The sequence below is a fragment of the Myotis myotis genome, unplaced genomic scaffold (genome assembly GCF_014108235.1).
Source record: "Myotis myotis isolate mMyoMyo1 unplaced genomic scaffold, mMyoMyo1.p scaffold_m19_p_13, whole genome shotgun sequence".
NCBI classification, from domain to species: Eukaryota; Metazoa; Chordata; class Mammalia; order Chiroptera; family Vespertilionidae; genus Myotis; species Myotis myotis.
This window is the reverse complement of record NW_023416317.1, coordinates 45,989,927-46,017,212: the sequence shown is the minus strand read 5'-3', so window position 1 is coordinate 46,017,212 and position 27,286 is coordinate 45,989,927. Positions and strand designations below refer to the sequence as shown.

The 27,286-nt window shown below is 40.0% G+C and overlaps 1 protein-coding gene across 11 annotated transcripts in view; it reads right to left on the bottom strand.

The window, feature by feature from the left end:
• Window positions 1-807: 807 nt before the first annotated feature.
• The window catches only part of CNOT10 (CCR4-NOT transcription complex subunit 10), a 52,119-nt gene continuing 25,640 nt past the window's right edge, over window positions 808-27,286 (bottom strand). For 2 of the 11 annotated variants that reach the window (XM_036332855.1, XM_036332864.1), the window contains 10 exons: window positions 26,170-26,372; window positions 22,653-22,774; window positions 21,356-21,532; window positions 20,338-20,418; window positions 8,338-8,472; window positions 6,630-6,760; window positions 6,115-6,150; window positions 5,742-5,917; window positions 2,433-2,508; window positions 808-1,269 (listed from right to left, as the gene is read on the bottom strand). In XM_036332855.1, coding sequence (XP_036188748.1) covers window positions 1,118-1,269; window positions 2,433-2,508; window positions 5,742-5,917; window positions 6,115-6,150; window positions 6,630-6,760; window positions 8,338-8,472; window positions 20,338-20,418; window positions 21,356-21,532; window positions 22,653-22,774; window positions 26,170-26,372 — 1,289 coding nt within the window. In that variant the 3' untranslated portion in view covers window positions 808-1,117. The remainder of the gene's footprint in view (window positions 1,270-2,432; window positions 2,509-5,741; window positions 5,918-6,114; window positions 6,151-6,629; window positions 6,761-8,337; window positions 8,473-20,337; window positions 20,419-21,355; window positions 21,533-22,652; window positions 22,775-26,169; window positions 26,373-27,286) is intronic. The other 9 variants (XM_036332860.1, XM_036332866.1, XM_036332859.1 and 6 more) reach the window with 8 other exon arrangements.

Below are 27,286 nucleotides of genomic sequence, written 5' to 3'. Positions count from 1 at the left end.
ATACACTACAAATACTCAGTTCTGGGATACAGCCCTAGGCTCTGTTGGATTTCAGCTAGTATCTAATTCAGATAAAGTTCTGGATAAATCTTGGGCTATGCAAACACTCACTTTTCTAGCTGTGAAACCCAGGGACCTGCATGGAGCTAGCTAGTGTGATACACTGTTCCAAATCTGGGAACTGGAGAGATGCAGATAGCAAGAGTACTCCTAAATGACTAGCTTTGATGAATCTACCCATTTGATTTTAACTGGGAGGTCATCCATTTTTCTAAAGCAAGTCTGTATTACATCTGCTTTTTTTTTTTTCTACTTCAAGTTAGTATATTAACCCTATGCACAAATTTTGGCCACGTTGATCCTGCAACACGTACCTGTCTTCGGGAAAGGAGCTTGTAAATTTTTGTCTGCATCTGCAAAGGGGTTAGCAACAAAGCTTGAACAACTTGCTAACAGACTCCAGAATCAGTGCCTCTGCCCAAGGGGATGGAGGTGACACGGGACCAGAGCCCTGAACCTTGTTGTCTTCACTTGTGATTTTTAGCAAATTGATTCCTATCAAATCAGTAATCTCTTCTTTTGGCCAATTTAACTGGCCCTCTGGGTTTTATTCTGCATTGTTGGTCCTTTTATTCATAACTAGGCGTAGTAAAACACATGAACTTCTCCTCCCCTATGCCTCCGGGTCAGCTTCTGAAGGGCTACTCATCTACTGCTGAGGTGGTTCTCTCGATTTTACAAACTTTAATACTAAATAAATCTCAGATGCTAACATACTCTGAACAGTTGCAAGAAAGACAAAATCTGTTATATGAGGCCGTTCTGGTAAGACCATGATTTAATTACCTATGACACAGATACATTACATAATGGCTCCAAATTAATAGTCTAGCAAAGATTAAAGAAAAACAGATGAAAATTAATTTGTGAATCCTTAATTTTAAGTGAGCTTCCGGCAAAACAAAAAATAGAATCAGGGGTTAGAATCGTTTCAAATTGTATGTCCAAAACTAGCACCCTTCACCATCTGTCTTTTATTCATTTTGCTGTGATACAACTAAAAAGGCCCATAAGTACTCCCCTGGGTCTCAGGTAACAGTTTTCCAAGAGCAAAATATCACTTTCTCTGTACAGTGAACGCTGGCATTTGGATGGGCTGGATCGGGTGGACGGGCTGAAACACTGGCTTCTTTCTCATTTCAGAGAGAGTTTTCACTGTAGGGAGCAGCTGATTCCTTTTGATGATCTGTAAGGCCAGCTGGGTATTACCTAAAAAACACTTCCCATTAAAAAAATAAAAAGAGCATACAACAATACCACCACATCTAAAGCAAGCCACTGGAATCTGCGAGGGGGTTGAGATGTTCTGGAAGAGCAGGGGTCGGCCCCTCTGCTACACCCTGGAATCACATCATGCCTCCGTCCCAGCCCCACAGGGACGTGTGTGACCTGGGCAATGGGATTTTTTTTTAAGCTCCGCAGTCATGCTCAGGTATAGCTCAGGCTGAAAACTTGTCTACAGGCAGAAGGCACAGAAGGGATCTAGAACCATGCACTGACCCTAATCGTGCCTTTCAGGAGGCCATGATTAGTGCCAGGCACCTAACGCCCCTTCTTCAGCTATAAAGAAGGGAACCTTGTAAGGATTCCCATGATCCACAAGAAGGTCTGACTTTCAACTCTATTTCTCTCTCTTCTAATTTCTCCCATTCACATATCTTTTCTACTTATGTTATCTCTTACGTGGGACCCATAGGTTTCTTGCAGGGAGCCATATCCTTGAGGTTATCTATACCGCAGAAGTGTAAGCGGTATTTAGGACTGTCTAAACCAGGGATGGCGAACCTATGACACGCGAACTCATTTTTTTGGTTGATTTTTCTTTGTTAAATGGCATTTAAGTAGATAAAATAAATATCAAAAATATAAGTCTTTGTTTTACTGTGGTTGCAAATATCAAAAAATTTCTATATGTGACACGGCACCAGAGTTAAGTTAGGGTTTTTCAAAATGCTGACACACTGAGCTCACAAGGTTCGCCATCACTGGTCTAAATAATTCTTAGCAAAAACCGGTTTACTGCAAAACTCATTAATGATATCTGTCTTCAAAGTACTCAGATGTACAACTCAGAGCCACTGGCATTCTGACTCATGATCTCAATTAGAGTCATTTGGCTGCCTAAGAGAAAGATTAATCAGTAGGGATTAAATTATAATTAAGTGTCAGAAGTTATGCTATTTCACATTTTCACAGATAAAAGGAAATACACTTAACTTGCAAGAAGGAACAGTCTGCAAAATACCAAAAATTGCCTAGCTACATTTTTGTTTAGAAGACCCTGATGGGTAATATCTTCAAGGAAGGCTAAGTTCTAATTTCAAAGAGAAAAAAGCAAACCCCAGTAAGAAGAGGAGGAAAGCATTCCTTACCATTCTGCAGTTCAAGGTAGACTGCTAGTAGGATGGCTTCAGGGGGTATCTCTTTAGGATGGATCATTGAAGCTGCCTGTGCTCAAAACAAAAAAGTCACTCGTGAAACCAGCAGCTTAAGATGCAAATGCCAAGTAATGCCAAAACAAACAAACAAACAAACAAACAAAAAGGATGTCAGCCTACCAATGACAAGTTAGCAAACTTATTGAAGCTCATTCCCACATGACCTCCCAGGGACCACTATAGTTCTGCTCTGATGGCTCTCAGATGCCTTTGTCTTGATCCCTACCAACGAAACCAGACATGTAATTTTTAGTTAAATATTTATTTTCCCTTGCCTAATCCATAATAAGGTCTTCAGAGGGGAAAGCCTTTCTGCCCCCTTGGCTTTCACTTGTCTGGGTTCTTCTATCTCCAGGCTAAATTCATTTGAGAGTTAGGCCCTCCTGACTCCACTCACCAGCTTTTCACCACACATACACTGGCACTTGAGTAAAATCTGCATGCCCATTCATCTTCCTACGTAACCTGCAAGTTCCCAATGTTAGCAACAGGAATTCAATCTTAAAAGCTGGCGATATAGGCCTGGCCGGTTTCTCAGTGGTTAGAGCACTGGCCCTTAGGCTGAAGGGTCTTGGGTTCCATTCCAGGTAAAGGGCACATACCCTGGAAGCAGGTTCAATCTCCCCTGCCCATCCCCCCTCAGGAGCTTGAAGGAGGCGCGAATTGATGTGTCTCTCACATGTCCACATTTCTCTCTCTCCCCCTCTCCCTCCCTTCTACTCTCTCTAAAAACCAATGGAAGAAGTACCCATGGGTGAGGATTAAAAAAAAAAATAGGCCAGCGATACAGAAAATAGCATACCACTATGCCTATCATGTCTCCATTCTTAAGGACTAAACTGCGATTTAGTCAAAATAATTTCTTTGCTCAGGCAAATGCTGTCCTTCCCCAGATCCAAGATCCATTACCAGCCAGCAGCTCTCTCTGCCCTGGTCCTTGGAAAAGGAAACCTGGACTGCTCTGGACAAAGATGCTGAGGTCACAGGTTTATTTCCTCCGCCCTGGCCTCTCTGGGCTGCAGCCTTTCTGACACTTAGCACGGACTCATATCTCCCCATCCAGTTTCAGGTGCTCGTGCTCCCAGACTGCTTTGCTTCTTCCCTTACCCTAACCAGAAAGTGTACTTCTACAAATATTTACTGACCAGATAATAAACAGGCATGTAAATAACTGACAATCACACTAACCAATTTACCTAAATGCCAGGGAGAGAGGAAAGGGAATGTACTGGGAATACGGAGAGAAAAGGCGTTTCTTTTGATGGACAGCTTCCAGGCGAGGGAAGCCTGCCCTACTCCTTGCAGGGTCCGTGTCTGACAGGCAGAGAATGGGGAGAAATGGCATCGCGGCCGAGGGGTGACTGCGGGAGCTGTCCTTGGGTCCAGACACTTGCCCAAGTTCAGTTCCTGGCAGCATTAGGAGGAACCTCAGACGAGTGGGGATTCCTGTCCAGAGCACATGCTCCCGAGTCCCTCGGGAGTGAAGCAGGGAGCTCTCTGTCCCTCCCACTACATTACTGAGGGGGAACAACTCCGTCCAGAAAAGGAGACTTTATATTTCCGGGCCCATCTTTTATATATATATATATATATATATATATATATATATATATATATTTTATTGGTTTCAGAGAGGAAGGGGTGGGGGGGAGAGAAACACCAATGATGAGAGAGAATCCTGCACGCCCCCCACTGGGGACTGAGTCCGCAACCCGGGCATGTGCCCTTGACTGGAATCGAACCTGGGGCCCTTCAGTCCGCAGGTCGATACTCTATCCACTGAGCCAAACCAGCCAGGCCAGGCCCATCTTTATACAGGCAAGCTCACCATTACAGCATTTTGTGAATATTAAACTCTCCATTTTCCCTCCAACGGGCCACTAACATTGGTCATTTGTTATTCTTCGCATTGACCACAGTCTGCAGCTTTATCTATTATGAGACTTAATGGTGTTTTGCTTACTCACTGTTCAGAACGGTCAGGGGTGGGCAGGCAACCTCAGAAACATATGCTCAGGAGCCCTTTCCAACCCTTCACATCACTGTTCTGCCCTCCCAGGCAGGGTGGGCCTCCCAATTAACAAAGGTCCAGCAACTGGATTAACCTAAAAAACCCAGGGACCAAAACAAACCTCCGTCAGACCCCGAAGCAGGCCATGTGTGCCTCCCAGCGTGGCAGCCGCCATGGCCACCTGCTGCATGAGAACCTGAGCTGGACCGTACACGCTGTAACTTTAGATCAAAAGCCCTGTTAGCTGCTGTCATCGGGGTCCACCAGCACTTTCAGAGGGCTTTTAACCACCCTTGCCTTGCCACTGAGAACAGTGAAACGTTGGAACTCGTACCCATTTAACTCCTGTACTCAACTCCTAGATAACATCGAACGTGTTTCCCTGGATAGTCCATCACTTAGCTGTTCTGATTCTGGATCACAGATGCTGACCAGATGCCACTAAGTTGACTAAGCATCACTCCTGGTTATTTTCTGCATGGTAAGCCCAACACTGCTGGACACACCAAGTGGCCTTCACGGGAAGGAATCTCCCGAAGCCACCATATCCTGAGAATAGGTTCAATTTCAGTTACTCTGACAACATCTGGGGATGTGGGCTCTCTCATGTGCTGCTGGTCAATATGTCACTTGGCACAAACTTTCCATATTAAAAACCGTAACATCTGTATACCCTTTGACTTTGTAATTCCCCTTTTTAATAAGCCCATATTTAGATAGTTTGCAATATTTTTTTTAAAATCCTCACCTGAGGATATGTCTTTATTGATTTGAGAGAGAGAGAGAGGGAGGAAAAAGGAAGGAGAGAGAGGAAAGAGGAGAGAGGAGAGAGGAGAGAGGAGAGAGGAGAGAGGAGAGAGGAGAGAGGAGGAGGAGGAGGAGGAGGAGGAGGAGGAGGAGGAGGAGGAGAGAGCGAGCAAGAGAGAGAGAGAGAGAGAGAGAGAGAGAGAGAGAGAGAGAGAGAGAGAGAAATGTTGATGTGAGAAACATTGCCCTGATCCAGGGCTGGTTTCCAATCTTTTGAAATTTAAATTATTAAAATCATCAGAAAAAAACTCTCCATTAAGTGCCTAGGTTCATTTTCTTTCTTTCCTAATCAAGTCCTAAGTTCATTTCCATACTGCTCAGATGTTTACCTTGCACGAATATCTCTAAGCTTGGAAAAGAATATTCCAATGTTTAACCAACTCCCCAGGAGCCTCAAACAAAACAACGAAGCCCACACTCCACACCTTTGCCGGCTGCTTTACAAGAGGCCTGCACAGCCCTCTCTGCCTCACCTGGTGCAGACACTTGCGGGCTTTGTCGTACTCGCTCCTCAGGCAGTAGGCGCTGCCAAGGTTAAACAGCATCACGGTCCTGGCAGAGTTGACGGAACTGGGGTAGCACTGAGGGGCCCGCTTCCCAGCTGGGGAAAAAGAGCACAGACACTGGTGAAGAGGTCAGGCCAAGGGCCCGGGAGCAACCCAATCCACTGCCCAAGAGCCATTCCAAACAAAGCACAGCTCTGCCCCTCAGGCTGACAAATGAAGGACAGGAGGCTGGAGTCTAAATCTTCGGGATGCAGGCCAGGCTACTTAAGTATTTACAAAACTTCTCACTTACAGGATTCCATTGCTTCATTTTCTCCTTTGTCTGATCCTGCAAAGACATGAAAATAAATCTCAGGAAGCAGGACAACAGAGTATATATCCTAAGAGCCTAATTTTCTTTATGAAATGAAAATCCAAGGTCCCAGCAATTGTATTTACTTCTCTTGTAGTAGAGGTTCTATTAAAAGACACCAAAACTCGACCACCACCTACCACCCTGTGCCTGAGAAATAACCTTAAATGAAGTGGATGCCAGTCTCACTCCTTCAAAAAAACTTAGCCATGATTCAAAACGATAGATCTAACACTATCAGCCTTTTAAAAGTAAGAATTAAGACCACATGATAACCAACGCCTAGGTCTACTTAACAAACAATTACTTCAAAGGCAGTACAGCTAAAAATGTAGATAGCCACCTAAAACTTCCTTCCATTTACAACTGTGCCCTTAAATTTCCACACATCCTGAGTTACAACAGGAAGGAAGTGGAAATGGTGACCACTTCCGATCAAATGTGTCCTCATTAACCTTGGTCCTGCTCATTTGAAGAGATCCCTAAGGAGACATCAGTGACATTCTCCGGGTTCAAGTGAGTAATGGCATCAGATATTCTGTCCAGAGAGATGAGGGCTTCTGCAGCATATAAATGACCCAAAAACCTAAAGTTAAAAAGAAGAAAAACAAAAAAACGGATTTCAAACTGAAAAGGAGATCACCACAAAAATACCCAATGTATAAGAGTTGGTATGTTACATATATTCAAGTCCTGGAACTGATATCTAAGTTTATAAATGGATAATTAAGGGTCACTTAAATGGTATCTCTTTAAAACAATCTTTTTTTTTTTTTTTAAATATACTTTATTGATTTTTCACAGAGAGGAAGGGAGAAGGATAGAGAGAAACATCGATGAGAGAGAAACATTGGTCAGCTGCCTCCTGCACACCTCCCACTGGGGATGTGCCCGCAACCCATGTACATGCCCTTGACTGGAATCAAACCTGGGACCCTTCAGTCCGCAGGCCGACGCTCTATTCACTGAGCCAAGCCAGTCACGGCTAAAACAATCTTAAAATATACAATAATAGCTCACTTGGTTGGGTGTCATCCCATGAACTGAAGGTGGCAGGTTTGATTCCTGGTCAGGGAATGTGCCGGGGTTGCGGGCTCCAACCCCGTTTGGGGGCGTGCAGGAGGCAGCTGATCAATGTTTCTCTCTCTCCCTAAAAAACAATTAAAAAAAAATCTTTTTAAAATATACAATAATTTTTATATTAACTAAGTAGGGACAAATTACACATATCAATTAAGAAAGCTCAAAATTGGCAAATTTATGCTGTTCTAGTTATACAGAAAGTAACATTAACATAGGAAGGTAATGAGGCTCTAAAATGAGAGGCAAGGCCAAGGAGGAATGCCCATCGAGTGAAGATTCAGAACCAGATTGCTCCAGTCTCTGCTGCCAGAAAAGCCAAAACACACCAGAGTGCCAGACCAGACTGAGACCAGATTTCAGTTGCATCGACTCTACTTCCATTCTAAAGGTTTCTGCTTTTCTGATCATCTATTTTATGCCCACTGGTGCCAGAGCAGATGCACATCCTCCTGGCTTGCCATAGCCGCTTCTTCCAGTCTCTTTCTTACCTTGAGCCATTTTCCCCTCGATGCCCTGATTCATTTTTCAAAATGAAAACAAGCTCAGACATATTACACCTTTGCTCAAAATCTTAATGATTTTTTTTTCTACACGAGAACAAAACAGACAAAGCTAAACTTTTATAGATTTAAAGCTTCCACAGTTTGGTCCTACTGTCGTTCATCCAGTCAATATTCTTACTCCCTCAAAGATTCCCCTGTTCCTACCAAAGAGTGTCTGGGCAGAGCACGCCCACTGCTCCCGGATGGCCTTGCCTTCCTGGGCTCAAAGCTGGACCTCAGCTCCACAAGCCATTACCTAACTCCGCCTTTAAAAGGGCCAGCTCAGGGCTCACCTCCTCTAGCTAGCCTGCCCCAACTGAGGTTGGGGGTGGAGGGGAGGGGAGGGAGGAAGGGGCATGCAACAAGTGAAAGAATTTCACTCTTAAACATGAAATATATACCAGTTGTTTTCTCTTAATAATATATATTCACTCCAATGGGGGAGTAAAAAAAAAAAAAAAAAGCAATATGCACCACAAACTAACTGAAAACCTCCCAACAAAACAAAGCAGGGACACACAGGGCAAGTCACACTTACTTAAGGGATCCTGACAGCTTGGGCTGCTGAAGAAGTTTATCTGCGTGATTCAAAGCCATAAGGTTATCACCCAAAGCCAGAGCCACGTATGCACTACAGGCCAGGATGGAGCATCTGCAACATAAAAGGGGAGGGCTGAAAACCCGAGTTACAAAACTGACAATGGTTACATCTGCTAGATAGGAAAGAACACCCTAGTTATGACTGTGACAATCTGGACACCAGGAAAGCAGAGAGGAAGCCACAATAGTAATGGAAAATGCTTAGAATGATGTATAAAACTTTGGTCTAAAGCACAGTATAGCTATTTCCCTAAATAAATCATCTTTGGCTTCCATTCAACTGACCCCCATCTCCAACAAGTTAACCAAATAGAGTTACGATATATATATTTAGCCTGTAAAAAAATACTGTAGTTAATGGCTTATTGAGAACTTATTTCCATAGAACATTTCTTTTAACATCCTAGAAATAAAGCTATAGAAGCAGATGTTATTCTTCCTATATTTGAGATTTTGCTAAGAAACAGTCCACTTTCAAAAATCCATTAACTTAGCTACTGTAAAAGGTCCTTCTCTGAGCCTATTAAGTAGTCATAGTTCTTGCTAAGCAACAACAGAAAAAGTAACTAAAATAATTTCAGTTACACAGGTACTATTATCCTAAATGAATATTCAAGAAAAAAACCCAGGCTGAATAAATACCTGTGAGAAGAAAAACATTAAGTTACACTTAATTTTGCTAAGTTGGGCTGGAAACCCACATTTCTGTTTGGTTTTCTACTTAACGTGTGGCTCATTTAAAACAGCTCTCGCTGAAGACTTGACACTAATAGATCACTCGAATGTTAAACAACCGTTCCACAAAGCAATCTTAAAATAAACCCTTGTCAAATAGAAATGAAGTCTGAATGGCCGGCCGCAAATGACCTGACTCAGATACAGGGTTTTGAGTTATGTTTACAAATTACAATACATATGTATATCATTAAGCGCATTTGGGTTGTAATTTCAGTCTAAGGAAGAACGTAACCATATCACCACTGAGTTTTCTAACACTCTGAAATCCTCTGACTAGAAATGGCCCTTTTTAGTAAAAGCCCAGCTGGGCCAGTTGGAGAGTACTCTGCCGTTTCCTCTCACTGGCTCACTCCTGGCTGCCGGAACCTCAGAAAATGATCTACTAACGGAAAAGTAGCCCCTCAACTTTGAACAACACAGAAAAGTAGACTGGTCCCAGAGAAGGCAAAAGTAAATTGAGATGTATGGCCTTAGGCTGCAATGGTAGGACTAAAAGACTGCCTAATGCGGTCCCTTGTTTTACCAATGGAGAAACTGAGATTCAAAGTAATTAAATACACTGTTCTCTAGCTCAGAGGGTGTGATTCGAGTCAGGCTGACAGTCAACACTGTGGACTCCCAACTCACTGCTCTCCCCAGCCTATTCTCACTGCTTCTCTATCAAGTCCCAGGACTGCCCTAAAAATAAAGCAGAAAGATAAGATTACATTATGATTTGTCTATGCACATATTAACTTTGCATATATCTGTACCTGCTGTCTTTTTAAAAAGGAAGAGAACAATTTAACCCAGATATTACAAGTTTAAGTATTGTTACTGAGCACGTAACTGAAAATCTGATAAGAATTTAAGAGCAGGCAAATAGTGCCGCTTCCTGAGGGGTTTCCCTAACAAACCTACTATCAATATCCCTCTATCTCCAAGAGCTGTCCTCACCAGCAAGACCACCCCATGGCTACGGCCCTGGGGGGATCCTCTTCCTGACAGAAGACTCACAGGCCCAAAGGAGGGAGGCAGGGGCTACTTATCTCCCTTTTTCAGAAGCACTGCAGTGGTTAGCTCCCGTGTAGGGAGATTAGGGAAATTTAATTTCCTCTGTTGGTTTACTTGTAGGTTTTATTTTACAACTAGTGGCCCGATGCATGAAATTTGTGCACATTAAAAGGGAATTAATTAGAGGAAATATTTTAATATTGCTATTTGCTCTTTCTCTATAATAGAAGTGTCTGGCCAGCCCCACCCCTATTGGATGACACCAAGACCCACCTCCGCGGCTCCGTGCACACGCAGCCCCGCCCACCCGCCCGCGCCCGCTCAGCACGCAGCCTCCTGGTAATGGATTATGACAGCATGGCGGCATCACAGCGTGACGACCATTTACATATTAGCTCTTTATTATATAGGCTGGTGATGAACATTTAGTTATCAGCAATGTATGCATCGCTTCTGAAGAAGAAGGAAGACTTTGAAAGCCGTGGGTCAGGTGTTCCAGAGGCCTAAGAAGATCAACTCAGGGCCTATATGAATGAGAGTCACAGAGCTGAACACCCATTTTCATTGGTGACTCTGCCAAAGATGGGGACAAAACATAAGCTCCTGAAAAGCAGAAGCCCACATCTTTTCCCTCCACAAAGACAAGAGCAATTGTTCACCACGTGCGGTAGGTGTTTACAAGGTATTCACTGAAGACCACTGCTTCAATGTTTTCAATTTACTTCTCAGGCACCCAGAGCCACGCCTGTCCTGTTGTAGGTCACCCTCTGACCAAGCCGATCCTTCCTGGCTGCCATAGTCAGGGGAGCCACAGAGAGTGCCCTGGGTCCCAGAGGCCAGGACAGCCACTCCTCAGGCGGCTCGCTGGGAAAAGTCTGCCCTGGCCTCTCCTGACAGTAGGGGGCTATTACTGCTCCAGCCCACTGTCAAGCCCACTTTGGGTCCAGAAATCAGTCATGTAAGATTTGCAGCAAGGATTCTGTTTCCCAGGAAGTCCAAACGATAATAACATACAAGGTAAGTCTGTTAACTTCTGCCCCTTTCCCCATAAGACACCATTATCAAATCACAACGGGGTAAAAGATTCTAATAATAAAACAAGCTTTCTAGGAAAAAACACACACAAATATGTGAATGCAAAACTTGAAGGCTGACTTTCTGATTAAAAAAACATTAGGATTAAGCAAGTTCCACCGCATGAAACGCAAAGTAACATTCATGCCCCTCTTCTCTTAGTGCCTTACAATGGCCCCAACTCACCTCTCCTCACCCTCTCACTCATCCTCCTTTTCCTCTTAGAAAACAGTCCTGTACTCTTCTGCACCATTCTCACAGACCGGGAACCCCAGAAATGTGCACGGCTTTATCTACTAAGCCCCTGGAGAACACACTTTACTTTTGATAGTTGCTACTTAAAATAGTGACACTCCCTACCCCTGCCCCACTGTTTCCTCGAGTCACTGTCCAATCTGCTTACCAACCCCTCAGTGGATCTGACAGTTCAGCAGACTGGAAGGACTATACCTCAAGGGAAGAGACACAATAGCTTCTGCCCGCTGTGGAGGATCTCACACAATCCCACTCTCTCCTCCACACACTGGAGAGCTGGCTCTAGGTCCACAGACCGCCAACCCTTGGAAAAGAAAAAGATGAAGAAAGGAAAGAAAAAGGAAAAAAACTCCTTTTCTTAAAGCACCAAATTACAGCAACAAGCTACACAAGATTGGGCATTAAAATCTGTCAAGCCATATATCTCGTGAATTAAATATATCTAAAGCAAGTATCTGAAGTAGTTTAACCTTTATTAAAGAGAGGTTAGAACAGGGGGAAATTCAGGAAGTCACCATTTGTCAAAGGAAAACAAATTCACAAAGTGATCTCATAGCAAACATTGTTTGAAAACTTGACTGCAAAAATCCAGTAAGAGAAATTCTTCCAAAAAACTGAATATAGTATTGAATTTTAAAATGTAAAAAAAAAAAAAAAAAAAATTCAAGCTGTTTCCATTTATCTGTAACCATCTAGAAAATGGTAAACCTGTCAACTTTCAACTCTTTAAGAAAATTCAAAAGTTAAATTAGGTAAGTTTTTCACTTCATATCTTCTGTAATCATTTTGCTTTCCAATAATAGTTCTATGCAAAAAAAATAAAATAAAATAAAGAAAAATTAAAAAATCTTACTGATAAACACACCCAAATCCAAAACAAATAGAAGCCCAGTATAAAGAAGCTGAAAAAGTTTTTCGTTTTAACCAAATCTAGCACACTGGAGAACCCAGTCCACCCCAGGCGGCAAATAAAATGCATAAAGTCAGAGATTTTATACGTGGACCTTATGATCACCCAACTCAATTTACTTAGTGGACAGAAGAGAATAGTAAAGCCCAGAGGGAGTAAATGATTTGTCCGGTGTCAGCAGAGGCCTGGGGGGTTTCCACAGAGCGGCAGACCACTGAAGAATTATTCTAATCCTGGCCTGTGAGGAATCTCATCACCAGTTCACCTAAATGAAATCTGGGACGCACATGTGAATCATACCAATCTGAGCACAAACTGCTGATAACGCAAACAAAATGTCATACCTAAAAAAAAAAAAAAAAGTCATACCTGCAGGCAGGTTTCTTCTTTGGAAGTTTATTAGATGGACAAGCGTTAGTAGGACCATACTCAGTTACAAGACTGAAATGGGGGAGATTCAAAAGATTATTAGCCATAATCCTGTTTTAGGTATGTCTCGTGAGGTACAATAGAACCATTAGGCTAAAACCAAAAGAAATGTGATTCCTTAAGTACACTAAAACTGCCCATGATATTTATGTTATTAACCATTTGTTTGACTCATTTCCTCTTATAAACATTGGGCCATGGGAGGTCCCTTTCCACTGAATGGGAAATAAAGAAGGTTCCACAATTTATGTTTATGAAATAACTTAACTGGGCTTAATTAAATTTGGTCTGAACATTTCCTTTATCTATTTTTAAGCCTCTTATTTTTAAAAGGACAAATTGAAACTTCATTTTTATTTTGTATGCTTTGATTTCAATTTCTCACACAGACATTTCCCATGTTAGTCTCAACATTATTTCCTACCCTTTCCCAATTCTATTATACTATTTTCCAGGTTCTAGAGCAGCCTCCATTAACTTCTTCTAGAAATTAAAATTTCAGCTAGTATCACAATCTCAGAATGAACAACAAAGATATCCTCTAATATGCTACATGGAAACTCAGTACATACTTATGACAGTAATTAAGCCACTATGCAAACATGAAATGTTAATGTGACTAATTTTCTGAACTTATTTATTAATAATAAAATATCAGTATGCAAAAGAATTAAGTTAAGCCCTTATCTCATACCATATCTAAAAATTAACCCAAAATGGATCAAAGACCAAAATGTAAGCGCTTATAAACCATAAAACTCTTAGAAGAAAACATAGTGGTAGGCCCATGATCTTGGATTTGGTAAAGAATTCTTAGATATGACATGAAAAGTACAAACAAATAAAGAAAAATATAAACCACTTCATCAAAATGAGAAACTTCTGTGATTCAAGGGATATCTTCAAAAAAGTCTAAAGACAACACAGAAAATGGGCAAGGGTATCTGCAAAGAATATGCCTGATAAGGATCTTGTATTTGGAATATATAAAGAACTCTTACAACTCAATAACAAAAAGATAAATAACCCAAGTGAAAAATAGGCAAAAAATCTGAATAAACATTTCTCTAAGGAAGATATACAAATGCCCAATGCACACACAAAAAGGTGCTACACATAATTAGTCTTCAAGGAAATGCAAATCAAATAAGGAGATACTACTTCACACTTTCTTTTTTTTTTTTTTTTTTTTGGGCCAATGAAATTGCTTTATTTACTCTCCATCGTAACTCAAATTCCTAGTGGAAGAAGGATTAGATAAATATATCTACACTTTCTACAATGTATTATCAAGTACTGGTGAGGATATGAAAAAACTGGAGCCCTTAAATAGGGCTGGTGCAGCCACTTTTAAGAAGTCTGGCAGTTCCTCAAATGATTAAACAGAATTATCACTATGACCCAGCAATTCTACTTCTAGGTATACACCTAAGAAAAATAACAACATGTCTACCCAAAAACATGTACACAAGTGTTTATAACAGCATTGTTCATAATAACCTAAAGATGGAAACAATCCAAATGTCCATCAATGAATGAAATAATAAACAAAATATGGTATGTTTATATAATGAATATATTTGGCAATAAAAAGGAATAAAATACGATACATGCTATAACTTGGATGAACCTTGAAAACATTATCCTAAGTGAAAGAAGCCAGTCATAAAAGCCCATATATTATATGATTCCATTCACATAAAATCTAAAAAGGAAAAACCTATAGGAAAGTAGATTAATGGGACTGAGGACTGGGGCAAAAGGTGATAGCTAAAAGGTACAGGGTTTATTTTTGAGGTGATGAAAATGTTCTAAAATTTACTGTGGTGATGGCTGCACATACCTGTGAATACACTAAAACCCATAGATTGCACACTTTAAATGGATTAGTTATATGGTGTGAATTATCCTATATAATAAAAGGCTAATATGCAAATAGACGGAAACAACTGGAACAACTGAACAACCAGTTGCTATGATGTGTGCTGACCACCAGGAGGTGTGTGCGAAACATGGCAGGCATTGGCCGCGGCAGGATGGTGGAGCAGGTGAGTGGGGGCGCCAGACCAAGGTGGGGTGCCCTTCACTGTCATCGGGGTGAGACTCTGGTGGTTACTGAAAATTCTTTGCTACCATGTGCTGCGGTCCCACCTGGCGCTGTGCCTGCTGCCGGCACTGGCCCCGCTTGCACGCACTGCCACCAATGGAGCTGCTGCTTGCCCCTGAGGGCTTCTCCACCTCCCCCTGCTCCTGAGGGGCGATTGAGGCAACAGCCGCCACTTGTACCCGCTGCTGGCGCCGGCCCCTATCACTCTGTGCTGTTGGCAGGTGCGAGTGGGGCTGGCGCCATCAGCACATGGGAGTGGTGGTGATGGGAGTGGCGGTGGCGGGCGGGAGTGGGGCTGCATGCAGACAGGGGACTGGGGGCTGTGGCGAGAGGGGCTGGGCTGGGGCGCGCAGGATGGGCCAAGACTGCCCCTGTGCCTACTGCAACCTTGTAGCCCACAGTTCCTTTCAAGGTGCACAAATTCGTGCACTGGGCCCCTAGTATCTCAATAAAACTTTTAAATATATATCAGTTGACAGTCAATAAATGGTTGACTCTTTTAAAAAAAGAAAATCTTGCCCAACCAGCATGGCTCAGTGGTTGGGTATTGAACTATGAATCAGGAGGTCATGGTTCGATTCCTAGTCAGGGCACATGCCAGGTTGTGGGCTCAATCCCCAGTAGGGGATATGCAGGAGACAGCTGATCGATGATTCTCTCTCATCATTGTTGTTTTTATCTCTCTCTCTCACTCTCCCTCTCCCTTCCTCTCTGAAATCAATAAAAATAAATTGATTTAATTGACTTAATATATACATATATTTTTATTGTTTAAAGTATTACATATGTCTCCTTTTTTCCCCCATCAACCCCTCCCCAGCCACTCCCACCCTCCAGGACAAGCCCCCACCACCCCAGTGTCTGTGTCCACTGGTTATGCTAATAAGATTTAATATTTTTTAAAAAAGAAAATCTTAAAAGTATACCCTTGTTATATAATCAATAAGTGCATAAGAAAATCATCTCCAGCCGAAACCGGTTTGGCTCAGTGGATAGAGCGTCGGCCTGTGGACTGAAGGGTCCCAGGTTCGATTCCGGTCAAGGGCATGTACCTGGGTTGCGGGCATATCCCCAGTGGGAGATGTGCAGGAGGCAGCTGATCGATGTTTCTCTCTCATCAATGTTTCTAATTCTCTGTCTCTCTCCCTTCCTCTCTGTAAAAAATCAATAAAATATATTTAAAAAAAAAAAAAAAAAAAAAAGAAAATCATCTCCAAATGCATGTGGCAGCATTAATAATTAAACCAAAACATATGGCCCATATATCAAAACTGTGCAACCTTCTACATTCTAGGATTCATTTGGACCCTAGGCCTTTTAAAGACAAAAATATTTCTGAAGAGATATTCAGCTAAAATTTGTGGCATGTGAGAAAACTGACATAGCAACAATATTATACATTTATAGAAACCATATATCAACAATACAAACACTTCAAACCCAGCTCAAAAACCTTGAAGCAGCACTGCTCAGTAGAAATACAACTGGAGCCATAAGTGTAATTTTAAAATTTCTAGTCAGCACATTTTTTTTAAATATATATTTTATTAATTTTTACAGAGAGGAAGGGAGAAGGATTGAGAGTTAGAAACATCAATGAGAGAGAAACATTGATCAGCTGCCTCCTGCACACTCCTTACTGGGGATGTGCCCGCAACCAAGGTACATGCCCTTGACCGGAATCGAACCTGGGACCCTTCAGTCCGCAGGCTGACGCTCTATCCACTGAGCCAAACCGGTTAGGGCAAAAATTTCTAGTCAGCACATTTTTAAAAAATAGAAAGAAACAGGCAAATTTTAATTAATTGTATATATTTTAATTAACCCAATATACAATCAATACCAGAATTACTGAGATAATAAATTCTGAAATCTGGGTATCACCTATTTAAACAGCACACCTTGTTAACAGCCACATTTCATGTGGTCAATAGCCACATGTGATGAGTGGATCTGTACTGAATACTGTAGCCTTGGAATCTAAGAAATATGTTAAATACAAGTAGAGGAATTTTTTTTTTTTGGTTAAGAAACCAAGTTTTCCATGTCATGGCACTTCATAAATGATGTGTAAAGGAAATTGACTTTTTATTGGTTAAATTGTATTTCCTGAAAGAATATATTTTAGAATTATATTAATTTTCTAAAAACCTTAAAATTTTTTAAGTGAGGTATAATTTACATACATTAAAGTACACCATTTTTGCCCTAGCTGGTTTGGCTCAATGGATAGAGTGTGTCGGCCTGCGGACTGAAGGGTCCCGAGTTTGATTCCAGTCAAGGGCACATGCCTAGGTTGTGGGCTTAATTCTCAGTAGGGGGCGTACAGAAGGCAACCAATCAATGATTCTCTCTCATCACTGATGTTTCTATCTCCCACTCCCTCCTTCTCTGAAATCAATAAAAATTTATTTTAAAAAATACACCATTTTAAGTGTACGGCTTGATGAGGTTGAATATACACATACACACATATATATTAGCATACAGAACGTTTCTGTTATCCCAGAATGATTCCTTCTAGTTAATTTCCCAACCACTGTTCTAATTTCTATCAATATAAATTATTTTGTATAGTTTTGTCCATCATATTAATGGTACAAATGGAACTATATAATATGTACCTTATACTAAGTAAAAAAAACCCCACAAATATTTGAGATTCAAATCATGTTAACTTGGGCATCAGTGATTTCGTCCTTTTTTTATATAGCTGAGAGTACTCCAATAGATAGAATAAATCACACATTTAGTTATCCATTCTCTTATGAATGGATAGCTGGGTTATTTTCTAGTTTTTGTATTATGATGAGTAAAGCTGCTATAACATTCTTGTGTGGACAAGTTTTCATTTCTCTTGTCTAAATACCTAGAAATAGAATCATCTTTTATTTTAATATATATATTTTTTATTGATTTTTTACAGAGAGGAAGGGAGAGAGATAGAGAGTTAGAAACATCGATGAGAGAGAAACATCGATCAGCTGCCTCCTGCACATCCCCCACTGGGGATATGCCCGCAACCCTGGTACATGCCCTTGACCGGAATCGAACCCGGGACCCTTCAGTCCGCAGGCCGACGCTCTATCCACTGAGCCAAAGCGGTTTCGGCCATCTTTTATTTTAAAAACTTAAAATCAGAGCATTTGTTTAATTCAGAGCTGAACTATGCGTTTTCCTAACTGAATGAAACTGATGCACACACACACCTTTCTTGATCCATTATATCAGTACCTCTAAGTTCATCTGAGCCTCACAATTAAACTATTTAATTTCGCAGACATTTCCCTGATTTGGGGGCAAATTTCTGTTTTAATTGTGAAACTACTTTTCTGAAACCTACCTTGATTTTATAGTATGGAATCTCTCAACTAATTCAGGTGTCATATGCCTTCTGAAAGCATACTTGTAACCTGGTTAGAATGAGTACTTTTTGGAGCCATCTTCCTTTATGTACAAATGAAAAACAACAAAACAAAACAAACAAACAAAAAAAAAGGAAAATACTCAAAACGCTGTGAATCCATACCATAAGAAGTGGTCATCAGAACAGTCATGATAATTTACTGCTTATTAGTTATGCTGGAAACAGGAAATGAGGTTTTGCATTGGTGTCTTGGGTATTATAGAGCACAAAGGGGTCAAATATAATAGTCCATAAAAACTAAACTATTCACGAGTCACACACATTTCCAATCACATATAAGAATTCAGGACAGAAATAGATGAAATCTCTAAGAATTCACGATCCTCACAGAGCCAGTGTGCTCCTTCCCTCCATAGAAGACAGCTGGCTCCTGCCACAGAACTGCACTTGATCATACCCAACTGCATTGTGAGCTTTTATAGCCTTAAAAATTACGACACTGATCTTTCACGACTCTTTCCCTGCACCATTTGTCTCCACATTACCATGACTACTGTCTTGCATAGCAGTCCTTTTTATAAATTTACCCTAAGGCTCCTTCCATCTTGTCCCATTTCCTTTCTCCCATCTGCTCCGTAAGAAAGAAAGGTTAATATAAACCGAACCCATCTTCGCCTCACTTTATGACGATGAAACTCCCTATGGGAATCCTTCACCCCTTTCCACAAAAATAGGGAAGTAATTTTAATTTTCCCTGAAAATCACCAATCCTCCTGCTAGGTAAGACATGGAAAGCAAAGAATTATGCCATGAGAAGTACAAAGCCCTTTGAGAAGTAGGCCACCCTGCACATACCCTTTTCTTTAATGCCATTTTCAGAATATAAAGTTAATTTATACCGTTCTGCAGCTGTTCAACTATTATGGGATAATATACTTCTTAAGCTGCATGCAAAAATTAAGAACCCTAAAATGAGTATTCATTCAAATAAATCTGTAGACATTAAATCAAGTTTCAAAATGGTTTCAAATACCTTCTTCTTTAAGAAGTCCCCTATAGATTGTGTAAAATGATATTCACTGAAGCACTATTTATAATAGCAAAGGCTGAAACATTATAAGTAGCCAAATATAAAGGAATGTTAAATAAACTGTGATACCATATAATGCAACGTTATGCACCCATTAGAAAGAATGAAACAGAGATCTGTACTAGTATCAAACAATAAGATACACATAAAGTCAAATGGGAAAAGTAAGGTATAGAGAAGTATGGACACTATGCAATTACTAGTATAAAAACCCCACCATATATACATATGCTGGAATTGACAAATACATAACCTACCCAAACTGATACAGAAATAGAAAATGTGAATAAAATTCTTCTATTGAAGAATCTGAATTCATTATAAAAAATTCACCACAGAGAAAAACCTAGGCCAGATGGTTCCACTGGTGAATTCTAGCAAACATCTGAGAAGAAGTATTTATCGTACATACACTCTTTCAGCAAACACTTCCCAATTCATTTATATGTTCAGCATAACCATGACACCAAAACCTGACCAAAGACATTACAAAAAAGCGTGAACCAATCTTCCTTGTGAACACAGAAGCAAATATTCCTAACAAAATATTAACAAATTAAATCCAACAATTTACAAAAAGGGCAATATATTCTGATTAATAGTGTTTGTCACGAGACTAGAGGTTAGCTTAACATCTGACATTCAATCACTGTAATTCATAATCTTAAAAAGAATAAGAGAGATTAAAAACAATGTGCTTGCCCTCACCGGTTTGGCTCAGTGGATAGAGCGTCGGCCTGTGGACTGAAAAGTCCCAGGTTCGATTCCGGTCAAGGGCATGTACCTGGGTTGCGGTACATCCCCAGTAGGAGATGTGCAGGAGGCAGCTGATCGATGTTTCTCTCTCATTGATGTTTCTAACTATCTCTCTCCCTTCCTCTCTGTAAAAAAATCAATAAAATATATATTTTTAAAAAAACAGTAACAATGTGCTCATTTCAGTAAATGCAATACTGATTTTGTTTGGATACTCACTTTAAGTTTTCTAATTCCTGTTTTCTTAATGGAGAAGAAGGTGGAGCTGGAATGAATTTATCTCCTTCATGACTTTTACTGCTAAAATAAAGAAGGACTCTTAATTATGAAGAGCAATAAATAAAAAATTAAATGTAAAATTTTGTTTCCCATGCATTTTTTTGTAATGAAAGTACAAAAGAGGCAAAACAATGAAATCTGCTTATAAGTTGGTATCATTGATGTGTTAAAGCTATACTGTTTATTAGTTTCTTTCCCCCAGCACACAATACTGCTTTAAAAACCTCTAATTCAAAACATTATCTCCATCATACAAAAAAACCCACTTCAAGGTTTTCACACATTTCTCATTCTTCTGATGACCTTTTATCAACTATGGTAAAACATAACCCCTTCATGGAGAGAAAAAAAAAAACCCACAATTTTTCCCCCCAGATTTTCTATATTAAACACATATTTCTATTATCATTAAGAAAAAATGCTGGGATAGGAGACTTGAGTTTAAAGGTGCCATGTGTAAAAAAGAACACTCTCTGTATAAAATGGTGTTTGTTTATTACTAAATAAGCTTTCCCAATTTCTATAGATTGGTACAATTTTAGGATTTAAGTATTTATTTTATTTATTTAAAAATATTTCATTAATTTTTAGAGAGAAAGGGATAAGGAGAAAGAGAAACATCTATGCGAGAGGGGAACATCCATCACCTGCCTCCTGTAGGCCCCTCGGGATGGAACCGCAACCTGGGCATGTGCTGCCTGGGAATGGAATTACAACCTTCCGGGGCACGGGACAATGCCCAACCAACTAAGCCACAGTGGCCAGAGTATTTATTTTATCAAAAGTAAAAAAAAAAATACAAACAAACATTTATACTTTCCTTCCTTATTATTCAAAATGGAGAACTTTGGAAATTCGGGGTGAAGATTTCAGGGATTCACCTGCAGCACACAGAGGCTTGCTTACTAATAAAGTCCTGAAGGGATTCTGCCAAGGAGAGTCAAAGGGATTAGAATACCTGCAAGTTTCGCTGCTTTCGCTGCTCTCAGTGTTCCCACCTAATTGATTACTGTTTTTAGACCCATTTTCCTGCTTCAGATCCTGCTGTTCTTCAGGTAACAGCAACAAGGCATTTCTGAGACAAATGGCTGCAAACTCCATACTGGCTACAGGAATGGCTGAAGACTGTCCATCACTTAAAAGGACAAAATCAAATTAGCTACGTAAATAACATAAAAATAAATAGCATTTTTCCATTATCAGAAATAAAACCAATATAATTGTAAATGAAAACTTTGCCCTGTGACAGGTAGAAATTTTAATATAAGCAGTTATAAGAGAATGCTTAAAGCTCAAATTGTAAATACAAGGTGCAACAAGTATATAGATTGCAAGTATATACATTATACCCATTATTGTTAATGGATTAGAGGAGTTATCAACAAGAAAAATTGTAATGAGGGCCAAGATAGGTATAATGAGAATTGGAAACAAGGGAAGGAAGATTTCCACATTTGAGCCTTGTTTTGGTTGATTTTTAACTTTGAAAAATGCCTTTATTAAGTTTTACAAAAGCAGCATTATTTGTCTTATAATTTTGTTGAGATTTTATATAACTTTATTTGCTTTGATATCAAACTAAACCGAAACTAAATAGGCTTATTAGGAAATATATAAATGTGAAAATTAGTAACAATTTTGAAATTGTAGGAAAGTGATGTGCTATATCAAGTCCTTAAAAAAAAATCTGCATCGTAGTTGAAATAAATTAATACCAAAATATTGTGTGCCAGATACTATTCTAAAACTTTGGGAAAACTTTGAAATGGTAGTGAACAAATTTTATGTTGGGGGGGAAAAAGCACGAAGTTTTTTTTTAAAAAGCCTACTACTTTAGAAATAGTAACAACTCTAAATTGGAATCCTTATACAAGATAAAGACGTTCATATTTAACTAAAGACTTTTTTACATGTGACGGATTTATATTGCTTTGGATGTTTTATGTATTAGTACTTTTTCCTCCTAATACAAAGAATTCGCTTTAGGGACTATGAGAAAATTACCTAAAAGTTAACAATGACACTATAAAAAGGAAACATTGAGATGCCCTCTTCTGGACATTCTGAATAATGGCACTGACTAGACAGGGCTTCTTAAGCCATCAATAATTTCAGCTCCCAGGAATGTAACAAACCAAAGTCACATGTCAGGTAACATTCACTATGCACCTATTTTGAAATAGTCATAAAACTTAGTTACAAGGTGGTTCCTCCTATGAAATAATAGGAGGAACTTTCTCTTTGCAAATACTTACTTATACACTGTGTTCTGTATGGACTGTGAGGCCAGAACGATCTTACGATGATAGCCTTGACCAACAATAGACTGTACAATTCCTTTTTTACTGGGAAGACCTTTAGTTTCTTGTTCAGAAGTCTATAAAATACAAATAATTTCTCATTAATTTAATGGAGCTGTAAAACAGGGTATGAAAAATGATCCACTACCTTTCCAGTTACTCTAAGAAAGTTATTAAGATGCATCAATGTGGAGTTTTTGGTGATACAGGAAATACGTTCAGTATTGAAGGAGAGTACATGGGGCTGACAGTCTGTGTGACATATGCTATGCTTCATTAATATGAGGTTTGAGGTAGTTCTAAGGAACAAAGGCAATTTAAGTATGACTTAAGCATGTATTTAGAACAATTTATTTAGGACATTCTATCCCCCCAGGCACTATGCTGCATATTACGGACACTTTGACATTAGAGTAAAGAAAAAGGGAGTCACAGAAACACAGTGAAGAAGAAAAGGGAGGCAGCTCCACTTCCTAAAACACAGATTCGCCCCCCCCCCCTTTTTTCCTTTCTTTCTTTCTTTATTGATTAAGGTATTACATATGTATCCTTATCCCCCCACTGCCTCCCTACCCCCTACCCCCTTTAAAAATATATTTTTATTGATTTCAGAGAGGAAGGGAGAGGGGAGAGAAAGATAAAAACATCAATGATGAGAGAGATTCATTGATCGGCTGCCTCATGCACGCCCCCTACTGGGGATCAAGCCTGCAACCTGAGCATATGCCCTTGACAGGAATGGAACCTGATGTTTTTTCCTTCTTAAAGTGAAAGTATTAATTAATTTGTCAACAACATATGAACTTTAATAAGCTACCTATATTAAGACTTACATGGGCACATGTAAAAATATACATAGTTTAGCCAAAACCGGTTTGGCTCAGTGGATAGAGCGTCGGCCTGCAGACTGAAAGGTCCCAGGTTCGATTCCGGTCAAGGGCATGTACCTGGGTTGCGGGCATATCCCCAGTAGGAGATGTGCAGGAGGCAGCTGATCGATGTTTCTCTCTCATCGATGTTTCTAACTCTCTATCTCTCTCCCTTCCTCTCTGTAAAAAATCAATAAAATATATATTTAAAAATATATATACATAGTTTAAATACTTAAGTCTTTTAAAATGAAGGGAGAGGGAGAGAGAGATAGAAACATCAATGATGAGAGAGAATAATTAATTGGCTGCTTCCTGCACGCCCCACACTGGGGAGCAAGCCTGCAATCTGGGCATGTGTCCTGACTGGGAACTGAACTGTGACCTCCTGGTTCATAGGTCAATGCTCAACCACTGAGCCCCACTGGCCAGGCAATAAAAATATATTTTAAAAAAAAATAATAAAGGCTTCAGCCCCAACTATTCCCAGCATTTTTAAAAAAATTATACATAATTAAAATATTGATTATTTTATAATGTCTTCGCAGTAATAGCACTCACAAATCTTGAGTTTTAGAACTCAGAAAAATAAATGGTACATTTTCAGAAAAGTAAATGGTATATTTTATGTTCTTTTAAAATGCCTTATCTTACATTGGTTAAATACTCTTCCTACAACTGAGTCTTATACTTTCTATTTAGCAGATATTTTCTCACATATTATAACACTACCCACCTAAACATCAGTCCTGCTTGTGCCAAAAGGTCTGAAGCAACCAACATACATCAGGTAAACAGGACCAAATGATCTCCTTAGTATCACCAATTTAACAATTAAGTTGGTTCATTTTATTAAAATATAAATTTGTTTCTGAGACTACAAATTGCCTTCTTCAGCGTCCCCTGTCCTGACCAAGTGAAAGAAAATTTACAGAATCTCACTTGGAGTTTCTTGTTGCTCCTATTGGGATTTTGCTTTCTGATTATGAAAACATTCTGGCTTGTTTTTACTATCATTTTAGGCCACTTCAGGTCATTTTTAAGAGGAGAAACACAAAGAGATAATTATTCATTTCCTATTATTAGCATAGACTAATACCAGAGTGTAATCTGGTAGCACAGATACCAGAGTGTTCTGGTATCTACCAAGTTATGGCAACCAAGTCATCTTGACCATTTTTTAAAAATTACAAATTTTTAAACTTTCTAGATAAAAGGGGGGAGGGTTTGCAATCCACAGAACGAAGACAGTTTTAAAAATACTATTTCTAAAAATATGTAATTTGAAAAGAAAATATTAAACCTTAATATGTGTCTCTACTCCCAGGAAGACGTAATGCCCTGGTTCCCATTAACTGAACTACAAGAGAATGGCCTACACTCATAAATGGATGAAATAAAATAGCAATTTCTAGAGAGCCTTTTATTTTAAAAAAGTATAAATTCTGCCTAGAATTGTCAGTTAATTTTAACAATTATCCAATAAGCAAACAGTCATGTAGAAGGAAAAGTAAGATGGAATAAATCAATGACACAAACTTGCAGATGTTTTCAGGAAGTGCTGTCTAGGAGGAGGAGAGCCCAAATACCTTCTACCACCTTTGGCAGGCCTGCCAGGCAGCGTTCCATGCCACCCCCTCCAACCCACCGCCCCCAAGAGCACAGCAAGGGTGGGGGGTGGTTCGGAAATGGTGATACAGACATCTGGTAATTCTGATACAGCCTGTCTTCCCCCACTCCCACTGACCACTCCTCACTTGAGATACAAAGGCTTCCACTCAGTGCCTTGTGGAGATAACCTAGGCATGGACACCGACGTTAACTGGCCTATTTCTCTTAGACACTGTGGATAAATGTGTGTCAGAGGGAAACAGCCTGGTAATTGTGATCTCTGAACCAATTACTGAATCAAAGTAAAGCCTCGGGCCCAGCTGGTGTGGCTCAGTGGTTGAGCGTCAACCTATGAACCAGGAGGTCATGGTTTGATTCCCGGTTGGGGCACGTGCCCAGGTTGTGGGCTCAATCCCCAGTGTGGAGCGTGCAGAAGACGACCGATCGATGATTCTCTCTCATCATGGATGTTTTTCTACCTCTCTCTCCTTCTCCCTTTCTCTCTGAAATCAACAAAAATACTGATATATTTTAAAAAAATAAATAAAAGTAAAGCCCCGGGCACTGAAGGGAATGCAGTGTAATGCAGTCCTCTCCACACTCACTAGGTTATCACCAGGCCTTCTCTAATCGCCTGGTACACACAGCATCCTCACACCCACAGATGACATGGCCCCTGCCCAGCAGCTAGCTGACCACTGTTCCAACAGGTATGACCTTGTTGGCTTCAACTCTGTAATGTGAGTGCTGATACCTGTTGCCATACTTTCCAAGAACCAGAATGTTAACAAATGACTTTTGGAACCTAAAATTTTTTGTCCAGCTATTAAAGAACAGAAGACTCTATAAATTCCCTGAGAGTTAAAAAGGGGATGAGGTCTGGTAGATTTCCAAGTATTTTTTGCTTTCCATGTAACAGTGTGTGTGTGGGGTGGGGGTGGGGGGGATGGGTGGAGAGTGAGGGTTCCGAAAGGTACCCAGGCAGCACTCACCCCCTTATTGGCAGCGATGCAGCATTCAGCCAGCCGCAGCCAGAGGCGGGGATTGGCGTGATACACCTGAACAGCTTCGATCAGGCACTCGAAGGCAGCAAGAGGTCTTCCGATGTGAAGAAGCTGAATTCCACAGTTATACAGCAACTCATACCTCTTGTTGGTCAGCAATGTACACATGGGTCGTCCTGAAAATTTTTTGCCTAATGATAAACATTAGGTGGGAATCAATCATTAGATTTAAAATAGCAGTTACTTAATGGAAAACATTCATTCCACTAAGTACTTAAACACTACTTTGTTCAATACCACTAACCCCAGTGTGAAGTTTAATAGCTCTCATCAATGACAACCTCCAGCCCCCAACCCACAAGTATTTGCCAGAATCATTTCCGTCGTCTGTGTTGCCAACAAGTGAGAAGCAACCCAGGCCACACATATTCCAGGAAGGCAAAGAGAAGAGAGAGGACCCACTCTCACGCCTTTGAATCTTACACATTTTAGAGTCTGTAAAAAGATTCCACTCTTTTTTAAGTTTGGTTAATTATTGTCATGTACTTTTTATTAACCAGAAGTATTCAGTTAATGTTATGGTGTTACAGAATTTTACTGTGGAAATGAAAGTTAATGTGCTATACCTATGATAACTATCATTCACTCACTCAGAGTTTCACCATCAATAATAAAATAAGACTATTAATGATTTTGAATACATTTTTCATAAATTAGTTTTTTTTAAAAAATATATTTTATTGATTTTTTACAGAGAAGAAGGGAGAGGGATAGAGAGTTAGAAACATTGGTGAGAGAGAAACACCGATCAGCTGCTTCCTGCACGCCCCCCATGTGAGGATGTGCCTGCAACCAAGGTACATGCCCTTGACCGGAATCGAACCTGGGACCCTTGAGTCCGCAGTCCGACGCTCTATCCACTAAGCCAAACCGGTTTGGCAATTAAATAGTTTTTTAAATTCAAAGCTAAACGATTGCTTGATTTTAAGCATTTCAAATCAAGAACCTATATAATATGAATATTAAAGGAATAAATTTCAGGAATTGCTTAAAGATTGCCAGGTGCTGCCAACAGTACCACATGTGAAACCCTGAAAATAAGTTA